The sequence below is a fragment of the Lissotriton vulgaris genome, chromosome 1_1, assembly GCF_964263255.1.
Source record: "Lissotriton vulgaris chromosome 1_1, aLisVul1.2, whole genome shotgun sequence".
In the NCBI taxonomy this organism is placed as follows: Eukaryota; Metazoa; Chordata; class Amphibia; order Caudata; family Salamandridae; genus Lissotriton; species Lissotriton vulgaris.
The window spans coordinates 278,233,961-278,251,813 of NC_141685.1; the positions used below are offsets into that span (position 1 = coordinate 278,233,961).

General features: G+C 48.2%; 1 protein-coding gene across 2 annotated transcripts in view; it reads left to right on the plus strand.

The window, feature by feature from the left end:
- The window catches only part of KIF2C (kinesin family member 2C), a 1,247,488-nt gene that overhangs the window by 60,163 nt on the left and 1,169,472 nt on the right, over nt 1-17,853 (plus strand). For both annotated transcript variants that reach the window (XM_086952306.1, XM_086952307.1), the window contains exon 2: nt 52-146. In XM_086952306.1, the coding sequence (XP_086808432.1) occupies nt 52-146 (95 nt within the window). The remainder of the gene's footprint in view (nt 1-51; nt 147-17,853) is intronic.

The window sequence follows — 17,853 nt, forward strand, 5'->3', positions numbered from 1 at the left end:
CGTGATTTACCATGTTCTTGTAAAGTAACTGCAGTGTCTCTTCCTCTGTAGGAATGATCCATAATGCAAACATAATGACGGTAAACGGGTCCAAATCTTCTGTTTCGGTTGAGTGGGCTGAAGGAGATACGACCAAAGGGAAAGAGGTAAGTTCAACCCTGAAGTGCGCAAGTAGTCCTAGGCTGCTGTAAGCTTCTTAGATTGCCACTTGTCCGTATCATGGTCTTTAGTATCTGCAAGCTGTGGCTAGAGGCTATTCTAGGGTTAAAGTCAATCAGGGGGTAAAACATAACACCACAAATGTCTTCAGTCCAACTTGTACAAGCCAATTTCGGTAGATTTTTTACTCACACCTTGCATCACTCTTCGTGTAAAGTCTGATGGTTTCTGTGCACATTTCGTCCCAGTCCCTTTGCTTGTATCTCCATTTTTAGATTTGGCATGTGCTTGGGTTAAAAGCCTATGTTAGGTGACTGAGTCAGTTTCCTTGACCTGCCCACCTAAAAAGGGCCTAAGCTGCCAATGCAATAAATGATCAGTGCCCCTAGCATTTGTTGGCGTTGGCTATTGCATGCTTGTTGCCCACCCATAACTCCTTTTTTTAGGTCTCGCTTACCCAGGGCTTTTAGCTGTTTGCTGTTGAAAGACTTTGTGAGCACCAAACCTTTAGATTTCATTTTACTAGCCCAATTCTTAACCATTGCTTGAATTTGTGTCCTTTACTTCTTCAGTTGAATTTTTTTCCTTCACCATCTGCGTTTCTCTTCCCTGGATCAGAGCTTCTTTACCATCCTTTTGCTTGGTAACCTGTATCCTTCCATTGCTCAAATTCAGGCAACTACCTTTTTCTTTATCGCTCAGCACTTCATGGCAGTGTATGCCTTCACCCCTCAAATATCTGACACCCTTACACTCTCCTGTCACTCTCCCTTTCACAGCTTGTTTATTGCTTAATTCATTGGCATTTTTGCTTTATTTCTTCCTCCTGCCTACTTAAATGGTTGCTTGCCAGGCCTGTTATAATTTTTTATAAAAAAAAGATGTGATTTGATAGTCCAACAACTGGCGCAAATCAGTGCCACCCCCACCCGATGTACGACTTCACAATCCAAATTTTATATTTTTGTAAATTTTGTGGAATGGTAAATAAAAAAAAGTAAACAAAATGCTGTAAGCAAGCATGTTTGATTACGCATGCATATGGTATCAGGGTGGGCTCAAATTGGGCCAATGACCCATACTTGCATAAAAGTCATAAAGATAGTTTTTCTTTGTTTCTTGCTGATGTACCAGCAAAAAGCATTTCTTTGCTGCTGAACAGAATCCACAAAACATTGGCAAAGCCAGTAGTCCAAGATATTGGCTTTGTCAAGGTTTCTTGTTTCGCTTCTGCACATGTTTTCTGCAAGTGAAATCTGGTTGAAAATCTCTGGAGTAGGTCAAAAATCTGTCTGGGCACAGAAAACTGCAGCATATTTAGCTTGTCAGTTCTTATGCCAATGTAGCATGCAGTGTTCAGTAAGTGGGGGCTCAAGTCATATGTACAGGGGCTTTTAAAAAAAAAATTAAAACTTACTTATCCAAGGGGTGGGCTACTTCAGAAATCTACTTGAACTGTTTAAAAAAATCCCCTGGTACCTTTCAGTGCCATGTATTGAGTTGACTGTGTGGTCATATCTGAGATCTGATAATAGTAGGCCTGTGTGGAGAACTCCTGTTACAGGAGTTTTCTGCGCTCCGCGGAGCACGTGGAGTTCTGAAAAGCTGATGTTTATTTATTTTTTTCCTCTCTCGCCAAGGTCAAGTTGGCGAGAGATGAATCCACCTCCTGGCAAGATGGGCGCATGGGCGGTCGTATATCTAAAAGCGAGCGGTAGCGACTGCGTTGACAAACCTTCATGTAGTGTTGAGAGCTGCCAATCGAGTAGAAATTCCACTCTATCAGCAGAAAAACATCGCCCTCTTGGACTGCACATGGTGCTGTTCATTCGCAGCATGGAACAAACACCTGGCGCAGAAAATCAATGCAAACTGTGTGCCCAAATGCACTCTGCCGCTCGCGAAACTCTCCATAGCACGGCAGTTTTTTGGTCACTTCACTGAGTTCCATGTAGCGGAACTAAGCCCAGGCCTAGATAATCTTTCATTATCTCGTATTGTCAGGGTTTTGAATTCCAACACTGCTCTGATACGGTATTGCTGTAAATTTACATGCAATGGCTGCAATTAGCCAGGAACCAATAGTTCTTAGGTTTGAATGTCCTTAGTTTCTGCACTCCCAAAAACTTATGGAAGCAAAAACTGCATTTTTTTTCCTAGCTGCAATTTGTGTGCATATTTTATTTGAACAGTTGCAGTTCTTTTTCGATGAAGTTGTTGTTGCATTCTGGGACCTTTATAATGTAGGCTCAAACTGTTAAACTTTTCAAACGTGTACATGTTTTTACACTACAACCTGTCAATAGTCTGAGCTCGCTGCTTGTTGCAATTCTTCAGAGCTCAACGTAATAAAGCCTTTGCATTATTTAAGTTTGTACAACTTCGACATAAGGATGCAAATCTTTCCTAATTCACTTTTACATATTAATACAGTGGTACTTTATACTGGCAAAGCAAACACAAGGAGATGATGGACGGAGCGCTGAAACTTAGCAACAGTTCCAATTCACCAACCAGTCCACATGCACGTCCGAAGTTGCAACTCACCGGACGGAAACAGAGAGCAAATTAATACAATTGGACATTAAGCTAAGAGCTCTGGTTGTGCGAAACCCTTGTGTTCGAGGCATGTGGGCTGCTGAATTCATATCTGTGCATAGATCGCCGCCTAGTGTTGGGTCCGGATGATTGCACATTGTTGTCCTGGAAGAGTCTTCGAAGTATCACGAGATAGGTGGCTCCTCCCCTGGACTACAGTGCGCATGGGCATCGCCTCCATCCCCAGATTGTTTTTTTCCGCCATTGGGTTCGGATGTGTCGGTTCCCTCTGTCGGAACCGATAGTTGGTAACTCTCTTAACTCGAGACCAAAAGGTCTTTAGGCTTGGCGCCGGTATCGTTTTCGTTCGGGTTTTACTGTTTCTTCAGCTCCGAACTCTCGCTGCCCTTCCGCGTGCTGTCGGCGCGGACGGGCCTACACAACGCTCCAAACATGGAACGGATTCCGTTTAAACGGTGCCCGGTGTGCAACTCGAAATACTCGCACCTCGACGTGCACCCAGTGTGCAACACTTGTCTGTCGCCGGACCACGACGAGGCCAGGTGTATGGCCTGCTCCAGGTTCCGGTGTAAGAAGAACCTCAAGATTCGTCGGGCTGAGAGACTCCAGGCCCAGATGTCTGCGCCCCCGCCGGACGACATCTTCGAAGAAGACGTTGTGGACGACAAGGTCCAACAGGTTTCGGACTCTAGCCCTGCGTCCGAGGGGGATGCCTACGACGCAGGAGACGAGGAGTTTGACGAAGCCGGCGACGAGGTAGGGGACGACGATGGGGCCATTGCCACCGTGGGGGATAGCTCGGAGGAAGAGCATCCCCGAACTGACTCGGGGGTCGACCCCCTTACTGCGGCCCAGGTCGAGGGATCGCCTTCGGGCCTTACCCAAGACCTCGTTCTTAGTCCAGCAGCCCCGCCTACGGGCCCGGCCACGGACATTTTAGAGGTGCCCCTTACATTTCCGAAAACGAAAGTGAAGCCTTCGGGATCAACACCTCCGGTTTCAAAACCGAAAGTGAAAGCTGTACAGAAGGCTTTGGAGGCGTCAAAGTGTAAGAAATCCAAAATGGCCGACATGGAAAGTTGCGCCAAGATGGCCGACCCGGGGACCTCGGGGTCGGTGCCGAAGGCTAAGTCGTCCGACGCGGCTGCGTTGGCGCCGAAGATGGTCGCGGTCGATGACCCGAAGAAGGCTTCGAAGAAGCGTCAAGGCGATCCCAAGGCTCTGGTTTCGCCGGCTCCGGCCGTCGGAGCCAAGGAAGGTGATGCATCGACTCCGAAGACGGTGCCTCTCGCCGACACCACTCCCAAGTCGGGGAAGTCGCCCGAGACGGTCACTCCCTCTCCGGCCCTTTCAAAGAAGGTCGAGGAGTCCCTGCAACGAATCCGGAAGGCCACGGTGCTCCCCGGACCTGAAGATGGGGCGTCGAAGCCCGCTCTGAAGCCGTCAAAGGCACAAACGCCTATCCGCTTCACCCTGCCGCCGAAGTCGACGCCAAAGGCCTTCGCTTCGAAGCATGGAGCTGGTGTGCCCTCGAAGGAGGTGTTGACGCCCAAAGCGTCTCCAGTGGTGTCTAAGCCTCGGCTCCAGCCACTTGCGGAGGAAGAGCGTCGCGAGGTCATCATCGACGCCAATACCGGGAAACTGTCCCTCCTCAAAAGGAAAATCACCACGGAGCCGGTGTTGGGAACATTTTCGCATTCCTCTCAAGAACAAGGACTCTGCGGGTACATCAGCACCCTTGGGGCCGGCGTCTCCAAGAGACCTGCCGCGTTCACCAACTCACTCCAACGCGGGGGATGGTGACGAGGAAGAGGTAGAGTACAACTATCCGGCGTACTCGGATCCGGAGGAGGAACATGAACCTTGGTCTGCCGGAGGCGACCCTGAGGACCCGCAGTCGGGGCAAGAACCGCAGCTTTTTGCGGCCAAGACTTCACCGACGGAGGACTCGGCAGCCTTCAATGCTTTGATTGAGAGGGCTGCAGCTAACCATGATGTCGAGCTGCACTCGGACCCTGTGGATGTGGACTTTTTATTTGACACTTTCTCAGTGGCTGAAAAGTCAGTCAAAACACTGCCAATGCTTAAGGGAGTGCTGAAGCACGCAACGGAGGTCTTCGAAGAGCCCACCCGGGCGCGTGTCATTAACCCTCGCATTGATAAGAAATATAAGGCAGCGCCCTCGGATCCAACATACATCAAGGGACACTTGCCACTGGACTCGTTGGTTGTATCCAACGCTCGGAAGAGGGCGAACTCGCAGACCACTGGTGACGCTCCTCCCCCAGACAAAGAGTCTAAAATATTTGAGGCCTCAGGGAAACGGATTGCTGCACAGGCAGCTAATATTTGGCGAATCTCAAACACACAAGCCCTACTTGCACGCTACGATAGGGCTCATTATGACACCTTAGAATCGCTACTGCAACACTTGCCTGACCAGTACAAGGAGGCAGGTGAAATGTTAATTCAGGAGGGAAAGCTCATCACAAACGCTTCCATCAAATGTGCGCTGGACGTGGCTGATACAGCCTCCAGGGCCATCAACACTAGCGTGTTGCTTAGAAGGCATGCTTGGCTTAGGATATCAGGGTTCAAACCGGATATACAAACAACAATCCTGAACCAAACAGTTAATCCTGACCACCTGTTCGGCCCAGAGGTGGATGTGACGCTGGAAAAAATGAAAAAAGATACAGACACTGCCAAGTCTATGGGGGCACTCCAGTCTCAGCAGTTTCGGAGTGGTTCCTTTCGCCGCTCCAATTCCAGAGGCACCTCAAGGGGTCAGGCATCGCAGTCCACACAGTATTATAAAAGTAACACCCAAACCTCATACACCAACAAAGGTAGAGGTGGCTACAGAGGCAACCACGTCAAGGGCAGGGGACGTGGAAACAACAGCTCCAGGTCCACCAACGCCAACAAGCAGTGACGTCTTGTCACTGCCCCCCGACCATACAACACCGGTCGGGGGGAGACTCCAGCAGTTCCTGCCCGCGTGGAAATCCATCACCACGGACAGGTGGGTCAAGTCTCTTATCCAGTAGGGTTACTGTCTGGAACTTGCTTCCACTCCACCAAACATACCCCCAAGGAGCCGTCCTATGTCCGGCGAGCACTTGCACTTGTTGCAGCAGGAAGTTCAAGTCATGCTGCAAAAAGGGGCAATAGAGCTCGTTCCATTGCAAGAAAGGGGAACAGGGGTTTACTCCCTGTATTTTCTAATCTCCAAAAAGGACGGATCCCTCAGGCCCATCCTGGACCTCAGGCCCCTCAACTGGTACATTCTCTCGGAGCACTTCCATATGCTCACGTTACAGCAGGTACTCCCTCTGCTTCAACAGGGGGACTTCCTGGCTACGCTGGATCTGAAAGATGCATATTTTCATATCCCCCTGCATCCTTCCCACAGGAAGTATCTCAGATTTACGATTCAAGACCAGCACTACCAGTTCAGGGTTCTGCCGTTCGGGGTCACCACGGCGCCAAGGGTATTTACAAAGTGCCTGGCGACTGTGGCGGCGCATCTCCGACGCCAGAACGTCCACGTCTACCCTTACCTGGACGACTGGCTCATTCAAGCAAGAACAGAACAGCAGTGCGTCGACCACGTGTCCCGCACCATTCATCTCCTGCACGATCTGGGTTTCTCTCTGAACTATCCGAAATCCCATCTCCAGCCCGCCCATGTGCGACAGTATCTGGGCGCGACAAACACTCTGGCAGCCACTGCGCAGCCAAATTCAGTGAGAATCGCCAGTATCCAAACGCTGATCCAACGATTCAGACCCCAACACTCGCTTCCGGCGAAAGTGTTCATGCAGTTGATAGGCATGATGGCCTCCTGCATCTCCATTGTCCCGCACGCGAGACTACATATGCGTCCGCTTCAGGAGTGCCTAGCACGTCAGTGGACTCAGGCTCATGGGCAACTGACAGACCTAGTGTTGGTGAGCGGTCGGGCATACAACTCTCTGCATTGGTGGAATCCACAAAACCTTTGCAAGGGCCGACCATTCCAGGAGCCTGTGCCACAGATTGTCCTGACGACAGACGCTTCTCTCCAAGGTTGGGGAGAGCATGTACTTCACTACACAGTGCAGGGACTATGGACACTACAGCAAAGGAAGATGCACATCAATGTGTTGGAACTGATGGCAATCTTCATGGCCTTGAAGGCGTTCAAAGTACACCTGTGCAACAAGGTCGTGTTGATCCGGACGGACAACATGACAGCCATGTACTACATTCAGAAGCAGGGAGGCACACACTCTCCGCAGCTGTCTCATCTGGCTCAGAGCATGTGGAAGTGGGCCATTCAGAGGAACATCTTCCTCATGGCAGAGCATCTCCCGGGCAAGGACAACCAGATGGCGGACCTGCTCAGCAGGCACAGCCATCAGATGCACGAGTGGGAGATACATCCATCAGTACTCCAACCGTACTTCCAAAGGTGGGGTCATCCAGAGATAGACCTGTTCGCCACAAAGGAGAACGCAAAATGCCAAAGCTTCGCCGCCAGGTTCCCACACCCGCAATCACAGGGCAATGCGATGTGGATGAACTGGTCAGGCAGATTTGCGTACGCTTTTCCCCCAGCACCTCTGATACCGCTGGTGGCACGCAAGCTCAGGCAGCACTCGATGACTCTCATCCTGGTTGCTCCAACGTGGGCTCGCCAACCGTGGTACACCACGTTTCTGGAACTCTCCGTGGTACCGCATCAAAGGCTTCATCTCACTCCCAGCCTTCTGGCGCAGAGCCATGGCGACATTCAGCACCCAGATCCGCAACAGCTCAACCTGGCGATCTGGCTCCTGAAGTCCTAGAGTTTGGCTACCTCAATCTTCCTCCCGATTGCATGAACATCATTCGGGAGGCAAGGAAGCCCACTACTAGAGCTTGTTATGCGGCTAAATGGAAGAGGTTTGTCATTTACTGTGTTAACCACGATATTAACCCGCTAGATGCTTCCATTCAAAACATCATTTGTTACCTGTTCCACCTGTATCAATGCAATTTGGCGTACTCTTCCATCCGCATTCACCTGTCTGCTATGGCAGCATACCTCCAGAATAGGCAACACCTGTCCCTTTTTTTTTTTTTTTTTTTTAATTTTTGAAAACCTTTATTAAGCTCTTTGCACAGTACAAATACGGGCCTACAACCATCCGGCCGGCCACCACACTTCTGAAGCTTATTAGCACAGAATATGTCCATTCGGCAGCACAACAGCACAGAAAAGCATACGATCCTTGGTACAATATATCTACGTGCTCCGAGTGGCAGGAGACAATGAGGTTAATTTTATAATTTTATATATAAGGAGATACAAAAGTCAATACGGATCAGTGCACAGTACAGACAATCGCGTGAGGAGTGGGTAACGGAGAGCAGGAGAGACTACTAGCGTAAACACATCTAAAATGGCGGCACGATACTGCAACATCAGGATAGAAGTTCGCCACAAAATGCGCCACCCAACCACTACCCATCTAACACCAGTCCCCACCACTGACCCTAAGAAGACAAAAGAAGAGCGGAAAAAGAAAAAGAAGGCACCATAGAAATAAAACATATCAATGAGAACCCCCCACCCTACACGCATGCCGAGGCTATGGCCTACCCCCCCCCCCCAAGCTACGTGTCTGTCGCCCCAGAAGAACCCGAAATATAGAGATAGGAGAAAGAAGAGAAAAAGTCCAGAAAATCACAGTTGAACCCAGGGAGAAGGAAGAGTGCAATACCCTATTACTCCCAGGAAAGGAGTAGTAGAAAGCCCGGGGAGGGCCCAAAAGTTATCATCACCGGTCAACCCGCCATGCAGTCCCACCCATCCCGTAAAATCACAAGACATTCGCAGTTTTATGTACTATAAAACGGGGTGAGACATTTCAACATGCACAATCCAAAATACAGTCGTTTATAATCCAACCGAGTTCCCATCAACCTGTCAGTCCCGATCTGCAGCTGACGCCTTCAGCCCTGGCCAGAGCGCAAAAGTCCCTTTGGAGACATCAACCGAGGAGGAACCAGTCCATACAGACCCAGGATAGCAAATGGCCGCCGCCGATGAGGATGCGGGAGACGGGCACAAAATGGAGGTCCCCAGGCAGCTGCCAGACCACAAACAAACCGAAGAAGAGCCCCCATGTCCATGGACCGACATACCTTCTTTCGCTGAGAAAAAGTCGCATGGAGAACAGCAATCACTGGGGGATACAGTTGCAGCGTAGAAGGAGGTCGGGGAAACAACATCTTCTCCACCGGCAGGGTATCAAACTCCGGAGATGCTTGCAACAATGTGTCCCCGGGCCAAGTGCCGAACTGCAATGCACGGGAAGCGCGGCTCAGATTAGGATGCCTCGCTTCCCCGCCAGTGAGCAATCCATCGACGTTCCCCTCCTGGCCCACCGGGGACGAGGCAGCACATCGCCGAGAGGCAACCGGTTTGTCCCACGCCGACCTCCATGCCGCGCCGCCTCCCACCATGTCAGGGAGGGCTCGCATTTCCGCCCTAAGCTGAATCAGTGCCACGAGGACGTCCCGGTAAGTCGGTTCCGCCCGGTCACCACTCTGCTCCTCAGCGCAATTCCCGGTATGCTGCTCAATATCCTGCCAGGCGGCCGGCAGGGAGTCGCCAGCGCGAGGTGAAGGGACAGGCTCCGCAGTAGTGAGGGCGGCCGCCATTTTCGGTGTCCAGTGGGGTGCTGCACAACAAGGGGGGGCAAAGTCGGTCCCAGGGAGTGCAAGATCAGGTCCGAGCGTCTCACTATTCCGGAACCTTATGGGACGAAGAGCACTGCCGCCGCGGTGCAAGGTTGAGCAAATCTGGAGCGGTCCACGCACTCCGGACGGCGCAGGGCAGCTCCAGCCGGGGGAGACGACCTCAACAAAGGAACGCTGCTCCCACTCTCAACGATCGCACAGGTAGAGGCGCCGGGTGTTGCAATAGGGTTCCGTTTGGCACCCCCGACTACGTCGCTGCCAAGAGGTGGATCTCCGCTTCCAGGGTGCAGAAAACGTTCACCCCACTGGTGGTCCACGGCAGCCGGGAGCATCACTCGTCACAGGACCCGGGCACGGGGGCCGCCATCCGACATGGCGATATCTCCGGAGATCTGGCAGGTAGGGATCCCGGTGGAACACTGAAAGTATCAGTGCAATCTCAGCTATGGTCCGCAGCGATGCAAGATCAAATTCGACGGCAGGATAGATATGCGGACCACACAGGCTGGCGGAGCCGAGATTCGAGCGTCCGTTCAGGTCGCCATCTTGGCTCCTCCCCCCACCTGTCCCTTTTTAAGGTCCCTGCTATCAAGGCTTTTCTGGAAGGACTCAAGAGTCATTCCACCAAGGACCCCACCAGCTCCAGAATGGAACCTCAATGTGGTTCTTACAAGACTGATGGGTCCTCCCTTCGAGCCACTGCACTCTTGTGAGCTTCAGTTTCTGACTTGGAAGGTTGCTTTCTTAGTAGCAATTACATCGCTACGGAGGGTTAGCGAGTTGCAGGCGCTCACCATCCAAGAACCTTTCTTCCAAGTACATGCTAACAGGGTTGTGCTCCGCACTAACCCTAAATTCTTACCCAAGGTTGTATCTCAATTCCATATAAACCAGACAATTGAGCTGCCGGTGTTTTTCCAAAACCCAGAAACGCTGGCGGAGCAGATGCTCCACACCCTTGACGTTAAGAGAGCCTTTATGTACTACGTGGACAGGACAAAAGATTTTCGCAAAACCAAGCAGCTTTTCGTTGCTTTTGCCACACACCACAAGGGAAACGCTATCTCCAAAGCTGGGATCGCTAGGTGGATCGTGAAATGCATTCAAATCTGTTACGCTAAAGCTAAACGCACTCTCACTATCCCACCAAGGGCCCACTCCACCAGGAAGTTGGGGGCCTCTATGGCTTTCCTAGGTAACATTCCCTTAGAAGATATTTGTAGAGCAGCCACATGGTCTACCACACATACTTTCACTAAACATTACTGCGTAGACGTGCACTCCAAACAGCAGGCAGCTGTTGGTCAGGCTGTTCTCAAAACACTTTTTCAGACTGCTGCAGCTGGCACGGGCGGCCGCCGCTAATGGAGGGACTGCTATGTGTTCTATGCACAGATATGAATTCAGCAGCCCACATGCCTCGAACTGCAAATGCTACTTACCAGTATGCATCTGTTCTTGGCATGTAGGGCTGCTGACATTCATATCGCCCACCCTCCTCCCCGGCGCCTGTAGCAGCTGCAGTACTCATACACATGTATGTATACATATCCTCATAGCATGGGCATCACTCACACACTTCACTCCATCTCTGCCAATGGCTAAAAACAATCTGGGGATGGAGGCGATGCCCATGCGCACTGTAGTCCAGGGGAGGAGCAACCTATCTCGTGATACTTCGAAGACTCTTCCAGGACAACAATGTGCAATCATCCGGACCCAACACTAGGCGGCGATCTATGCACAGATATGAATGTCAGCAGCCAAGAACAGATGCATACTGGTAAGTAGCATTTGCATTGTCCCCCCCCCCCCCCCTCCAATTATAGACTAGCTCCGTACTCTCTCTCAGAAATATTGAGATCACTGATGAAGGGCATTAGGAATTCAAAGGCGCGTTTAATTTACCAGGATTCAAGTTTACAGCCAGAAGAGCTGGCAAGGGTCAATACTGAGAGTCAGGGTGATGTATCATTTTGCTCCAAATCTACCACGGGGGTAGTAGAGTTTGAGATGGATGGTGCTATTCAACCAGAACAGTTGCAGCAAGTAAGCAACGTGGTGCCAAGTAAGACAACTGAGCCAGCGCCGGGGAATCCTATCAGCAGCTCTGCAGAGAATATAGTAGGGTCTTGTCTTTCAAGGAGAGCAAAAAAAGCTAAAAAAGGCAATTGAAAAAAGCCGTGCTTAATTAAAAAGGGAAGCTTAAACCAGCGTTAACGATCCCTACTAAATTATTTTAAATATTGGAGTAGAATAATACCAGCAGGAGTTATAAAAACCCTTGTGTCCACCAAATGGGTTAGGTGGCACTGGTTCAAACAGGCGGACCAGATCTCAGTCACAAACCTATGCTCCAAGTCCAGAGCAGGATTACAGCCAAGTTCTTTTAAAGGAAGTCTCCCTCTGTGTTCAGCGGTCGGATCTACTTCACTTGGATTATTAGAACTGTATGGTAAGGCCAGATTCGGGGACACCCCAGATGAGAATTCCATCATCAGACCCCCCACAAGGTACCTGGGGATAGTATTACTCAAAGGTTTGGGAGGCGGAAGGTGGTGATCCGAAGTGGAACTTGAGTATCTTGCCATCAAAAATCAGTCCTAACCCAGGGAACAAGAGTCAACTGGAATAGAGTAGGGCTTAGACTGAGGACACTACATCGACTAAACGAGGAGACTAGACCTGTCCACTTGGGCAAGATGGGCGACAGCCTGTGATCTAATTGAATTGTGCTTTATTGCAAAGTTTTGCCGAAGGGGCCCCCAGGATACGCTAAATCAGGGCAACCTACTAAAACTGTGTGCCCATGTTCCAGCCCTGAACCACATTAATCAGATTTGTTATGGGTAAAATTTGTCTCGCCTGGGACAATTGGAGCAGGAGAAGCCTCTTGCACTGCATGGAGGAATGGAGCTCTCAGGTGCAGTGTAGGGCGAAAAAGAAACCTTTTCGCATTGGGGGATTGAACTAGTGAAATCTACCCCGCCAAATTACCTGAATGTTTTATTAAACCCGACCACAGGACAGTTAACCCACAGTTTTCCTATGGGCATATCGGGCGGAAGTAGTAACTGGGAACCAGTGGAGTCCACACGATCACTAATAGTAGTTTGCTTGCATAACCTGAGAGGTGTAATTTAGCACAAAAGAATACACCGGGCAGGAGGCAGCGTGGAGGGCAACAGCTATTCATAAGTTTCCGGGCCTTATGAGCACCGGTCGACTAAATGGGATACCGCAGCTGAAGGCTCTAGCTAATCAACGCTTCTCAAAATAGTCAACAAGGATGTCAAACCCTGCATTAACTAGAATCTCATGGAATGTTGCAGGGCTCAAAACATTAATGGGAAGCAAGCAAGGGTCCCAGTATTTGGGTACGGATGACATTCTACGCCTTCAAGAAACTTGGGCTATGTCGCCTCCCATTCTATCAGGCTACTATTAGATAATCACTGCTGCATCGCGGCTAAGCCACTTTGGTCGCCCATCAGGGGGGGGTCTGTCTATTTTTATCAAACATACTGCCAATCTGTCGGTGACTACTCTTGATAGTAACTGTTCAGCAGCCCAAGTGATGTGCGTTCGTGGTTTGAAAACAAACCATAGACAAATGGTTATGATGGTAGTTAATTGCTATCTGAATGTTTCCAGGAAGGCAAGGACCATCTTGGTAAAGCAGTTTCTCGAATGCCTCGAAGACCTTTTTTTTTAATACCCGACTTGTGAATATATTATTAGATCATGACTTTTACATTAGGGGGTTGGGTGAAAGTCCAATGGCGGTTTTAAGGAAATGACTGACCACAAGTTAGGATCCGCTCAGACAGAATATGAGCTGAGAAAGGAGATGATACTTCCTCCAACTTGTAAAAATGTATCCGCTATCTATTACACCTTTTTGTCCACAGCTTGGCTGTACGCTTAAATCACTTCATTATAATTAGGGCAGAAAGTCACCGATCCTTTAAGAAGCACGTTGAGTCTAGCCTTGAATCCAGCTGATAAAGCCATTAAAATAGTTCATTCTTCTGGAGTGGAAGGAGAGAAGCTGGTTAGAAAAATCAAATAGGTCACTGCATACAAAATCCACGTTAGAACTAGGCTACAAGATCTGGTGGCTAATATAAATACAAACTACAAAGCCTACGCCACTCCACAGGAGTCGTGAAGGCATATGATGAATATATGAAAGCTCATTAAAGCAGGAGGGCGGACACAACTCATAACATGCGGAAATGTTCCCAAAAGTGAGCACACTGGTGCAGGGTCACCCTCTTGTCCACGGATCCAAAGACGAACAAAAGAGATCGGCACTAGAGCTGTAGTAAAATAACAAGTTTATTAATCACTCATGAGTGGTACCACGTCCACACAACACTCTTGTATTCTGGGAGGAGGTACACTTGACTCTCAAACCATCATCCTTGTTTACAGTTTTGTTGCAATGTAGGCATATGGAAAGAGCAAGTTAAAACAGCAATCAGCAAACAAGGGCAGATGGATGAGCACTTGGTCAGCAAATAGGGAGGGGAGCAGGAATGCTTATGGCAGCAGTAAACTATCAATAGATGGCCTCTAAGACCAGGTGCACAGACAGCTACAAACCCCCCAGCACTTACATTGCTGAGCCATGTCAAGAGGTGATCTAAAATAGATGACGCAAGCATGGTTAAAAGACTAACGGCAGAGGACGAAGGAAACCAAATGGAAGCTGCGGCCAAAATGACTGTTGCTTCTGCTAATGCAAAATATTACACGTTTCCACAGACTACCCTTTTAGCATAAGCTAAGACATTTTCTTGTCCCTTCTAAGGGGTATGATTTACATTATGAATATCAATTAACATAATTTCACAAATATCTCGTTCCATTGCTAAACTGGCATTAGCATTTTAGACATTAGTTTTAGATGATACACAAGTAGTACAAGTGGAAATACAGAGGGAACCGAGCATTCAGCCACATTATATGCATAAACAAGAGAAGATAACTGCAATAATTATGAATAAGGCCCACAATACTTTCAGACCCCATACAGAAAACAAGTTCCAGAACCATCCAGTCAAAGTCCATGTTCCGGATGTCTAAAATCTCTGGCTATTTTATGCAGTTTGGAAATGGCATCATAAACAGAAGGGGCGTGGTCCAGGATAAATACGCAACAGCTACTACCGATAATGCAACATACTCCACCACGATCAGCTAATATTATATCTAAAACCATTCTATTTTGCAAAGTCACAATTCTCGTAATATGGAGTTCTTCTGTAATATTTCCAAGAGCTTTTTTTCTACTGTTCAAAGCTTCACCAACAAAGAGAGTCCCAAATTAAAGTCTACCTATTGTTGTAATGCAGTGTCAGTTTGAGCCACTTCATCATTATTTATAGTTCTTTTGAATCTTTTCAAGGAAATGTTATTAAACAATTTTTGGCCTTTATGATAGGATGCAGGTGCTAAGAACCGAGGGGAAAGCAAAAAGGAAACCTAGCATGTTCTAGACCATCCAATTGGTAGATGATCGTAATCTTTACTTCGACAAATGAAATAAGTGTAATTTGAAGATAGAAAACTGCTATTCGTTCCAGTGATATTAAATACTGTAGGACAGTCACTTCCCACTGGGATACTGCCAAAAGTGCGCTCACAAAGATTTGCTTGGGCTCTAGTAACAGCAATAACAGGAGGCATGTTATCCTTGGCCATTCAAGTGTTGGGAAAAACAGCTTGCTGAGGAATTTCCTTTGCGATAATCAATTTCCCATATAGTTCTTTGGCCTGTGGGAGGTTCATCAGAGTAACCTATCTTGTTTAACTGTGCATGAAGTCTTCCTACATCCGGTAGAGCAATATTACTAACAGCAGAGGCCCACAACAGTGCAAATCAGATTTCAAGAGCCGTTATGTGAAAATGGCAGGGGAATGAGGCGTTCCTCCTTCCTTCTGCTGGGCTGACATCATTCCACAGCAGTTGGTAGTATTCATAGCATTGAGTATGATAAAACATTTGTACAAAAGTGTTACTGAGATATGACATTTGATGCTTCTTTTCATGATGGTTAAGAGTGAAGTAATGTTCCATGGGGACAGGAGTAGTAGCAGGCAGTAAGTTTCGAGCCGGAGTTACTTCCTCCACAACCCACATTATCATATCAATAATGACCGCAGTCAAAGTCAATCGAGTAATAAACATTGTGCAGCCTCTACAGATCTTTGCAGCTCTTGATTTCTTCTCCTCAGGCCTGTTCATCTTGTCGACAAACAACAAAATAGATGGTGCCCTAAGGTCCTGGGCAGGCCTTTGTTTCTTCACTAACGTTGAGACTTTTGGTCACTAAAAGGCTTACCCCCCCCTTTGTAGTCTGTTTTAGCCACTGCCCTGGGTGGTTAAAGACTGTCTCTTTTTGCCATGAAGAGTGTCTCTTCCTGGATCAAAGTAGGTATCTAGATGTGCCGTGATCGTGTGGTCCGGGAAGACTTCCACGAACCCTTCAGATGACTCAGCTAGTCCCCTCTCGGTGACCAGAATGTCGCGGTTATCTGTCAGCACAGCAGGGCTCACGAAGGTATGCAGAATCCTTCTGCAGTGGCTGACGTTGACCCAGTTCTTCTGTTGGTCACTCAGACTGCAGTTCTGGTAGCAAGGAGGACCTGCTCTGGGCCACGCCAGCGAGGAGCCACAGAACTTGTCAGTTTAAAATATTTTGTAAAAAATCTCCAGGCCGCAGATCATGACCATCACCTTGCGACCTGACGGAGAGCTTCCCGTACCTGCTGATTAATAGAAGACGAGCTATCCGTTAACAGACTAATAGTCACTCATCAACATGTGGGCGACAACATGTATAGGGCGAGGCTTGGGGACACCACCCCCCCCCTCCCAAATATTCATGGGCCTCCCAAAGACCAGCTCATGTATGTGGTATTGATCTAAAAGAAAGCAAGGCTGGGGCAGTGCATCGGGCCATTTCAAAGACGTGGAAGCCTATATTTTATTCAGTTTCAGGGTGGAGTTGTAATGCTCCACCAGGCCTCCTGACTGTGGGTGAAAAGCAGCATGAAATTTCTGCTTAATCCTCAACCCTTTCATGACATATTCTACAACTTGCCCAATGAAATTAGGTCCATTGTCGCTCCATCTGACCCGACAAACTCAAAAGCGGGTAAAGAACTCCTTTAAGAGAACTTTCAATGTTGTGAGCTGTATTATCCTTCGTAGCATGTGCCTCCACACATCTACTGAAGGCACAAACCACTACTAAGACATATATTTCAGATTATTAAAGCGCTCAAACTGAAAGTAGTCCATTTGCAGAAGAATCTGACATTTGGTATTGATTTTGCCTATCATAAGTATTAGAGTAATTTGGTCTTTGTTCAACTGCCTCAAACCTGGGGCGAGCTCCTGCACCTCCTCTGTTTCCTGAATTCCCTGGGCGTCCTATCATACTTCCCCTTCCTCGCTAATACTGCTGACCTTGCAGAAGAGGGCACTCTGAATACCAATGCCTTCTTATTCTCACTGGCTTTCGCTTCATGTTCCTGTCACTCATCATAATGGGCCATGGTCAAAAGGGAAACTGGGGAAGATGTGGTCCAAGAACTTTCACTAGCCTTTGAGCGACTAGCTATTTCTGGTAACATATTGGCAACACATTTGTCAACAAACAAATGCTTACCCGTATTATCGGCCCATGACTGGCTGTTAAAATCATGAAATGTCTCCTATTTCTTGAAAAGAAATAAGAAACGGACATCCTTTTTCCGTTTACAAGATGCTAACGTAGTCCAATCATTTTTCTTAGGGGTTATGAGAGTCTTCAACTAAAGATCTAATATCTCCTTCTGAGGTTTCTGCGCAGACTCCCAGTCCGCATCTATCTTTTCTAATTGTTCCCAGTTATCACCAAATGCCATATTGCCGTCTATTTTACTTATTGTTTGCCACATATCAGGGGACAAAATAAGCCCAAAGAACTTATCCATATCTGGCAAGGTCCTAGTGCAGGAGCAGATGGCTCCTACCACCTCCTCATAGAAGGCAGTGTGATTTTTCCAAGGGCCGGGTAAAGGAGCCTCAAGAGCCATAACATCTGGTCTGCTCAAAGGATTATAATCCCAATTTATATATAAAATATCCCTTTGCATCATTGGAATTATCATTTGTTCCCGCACCCTTCGGGGGAACATAAAGGGGTGCAGCTTCACGCATTAGTCTCATACCAGACTCACTACTGTTGGGATCATTCGCATCCACTGGAATATCTGTCTTCTCTGTCTGAGATTCTGTTGTCTCAATGCCTGCTTGCTGCTTTTTAGCTAATTCTTTTTCCTTTTACATTTGTAATGTATCATTCCATAATGTAACCACTCGTCTAATTGTCAGATATGTTTTTGAAA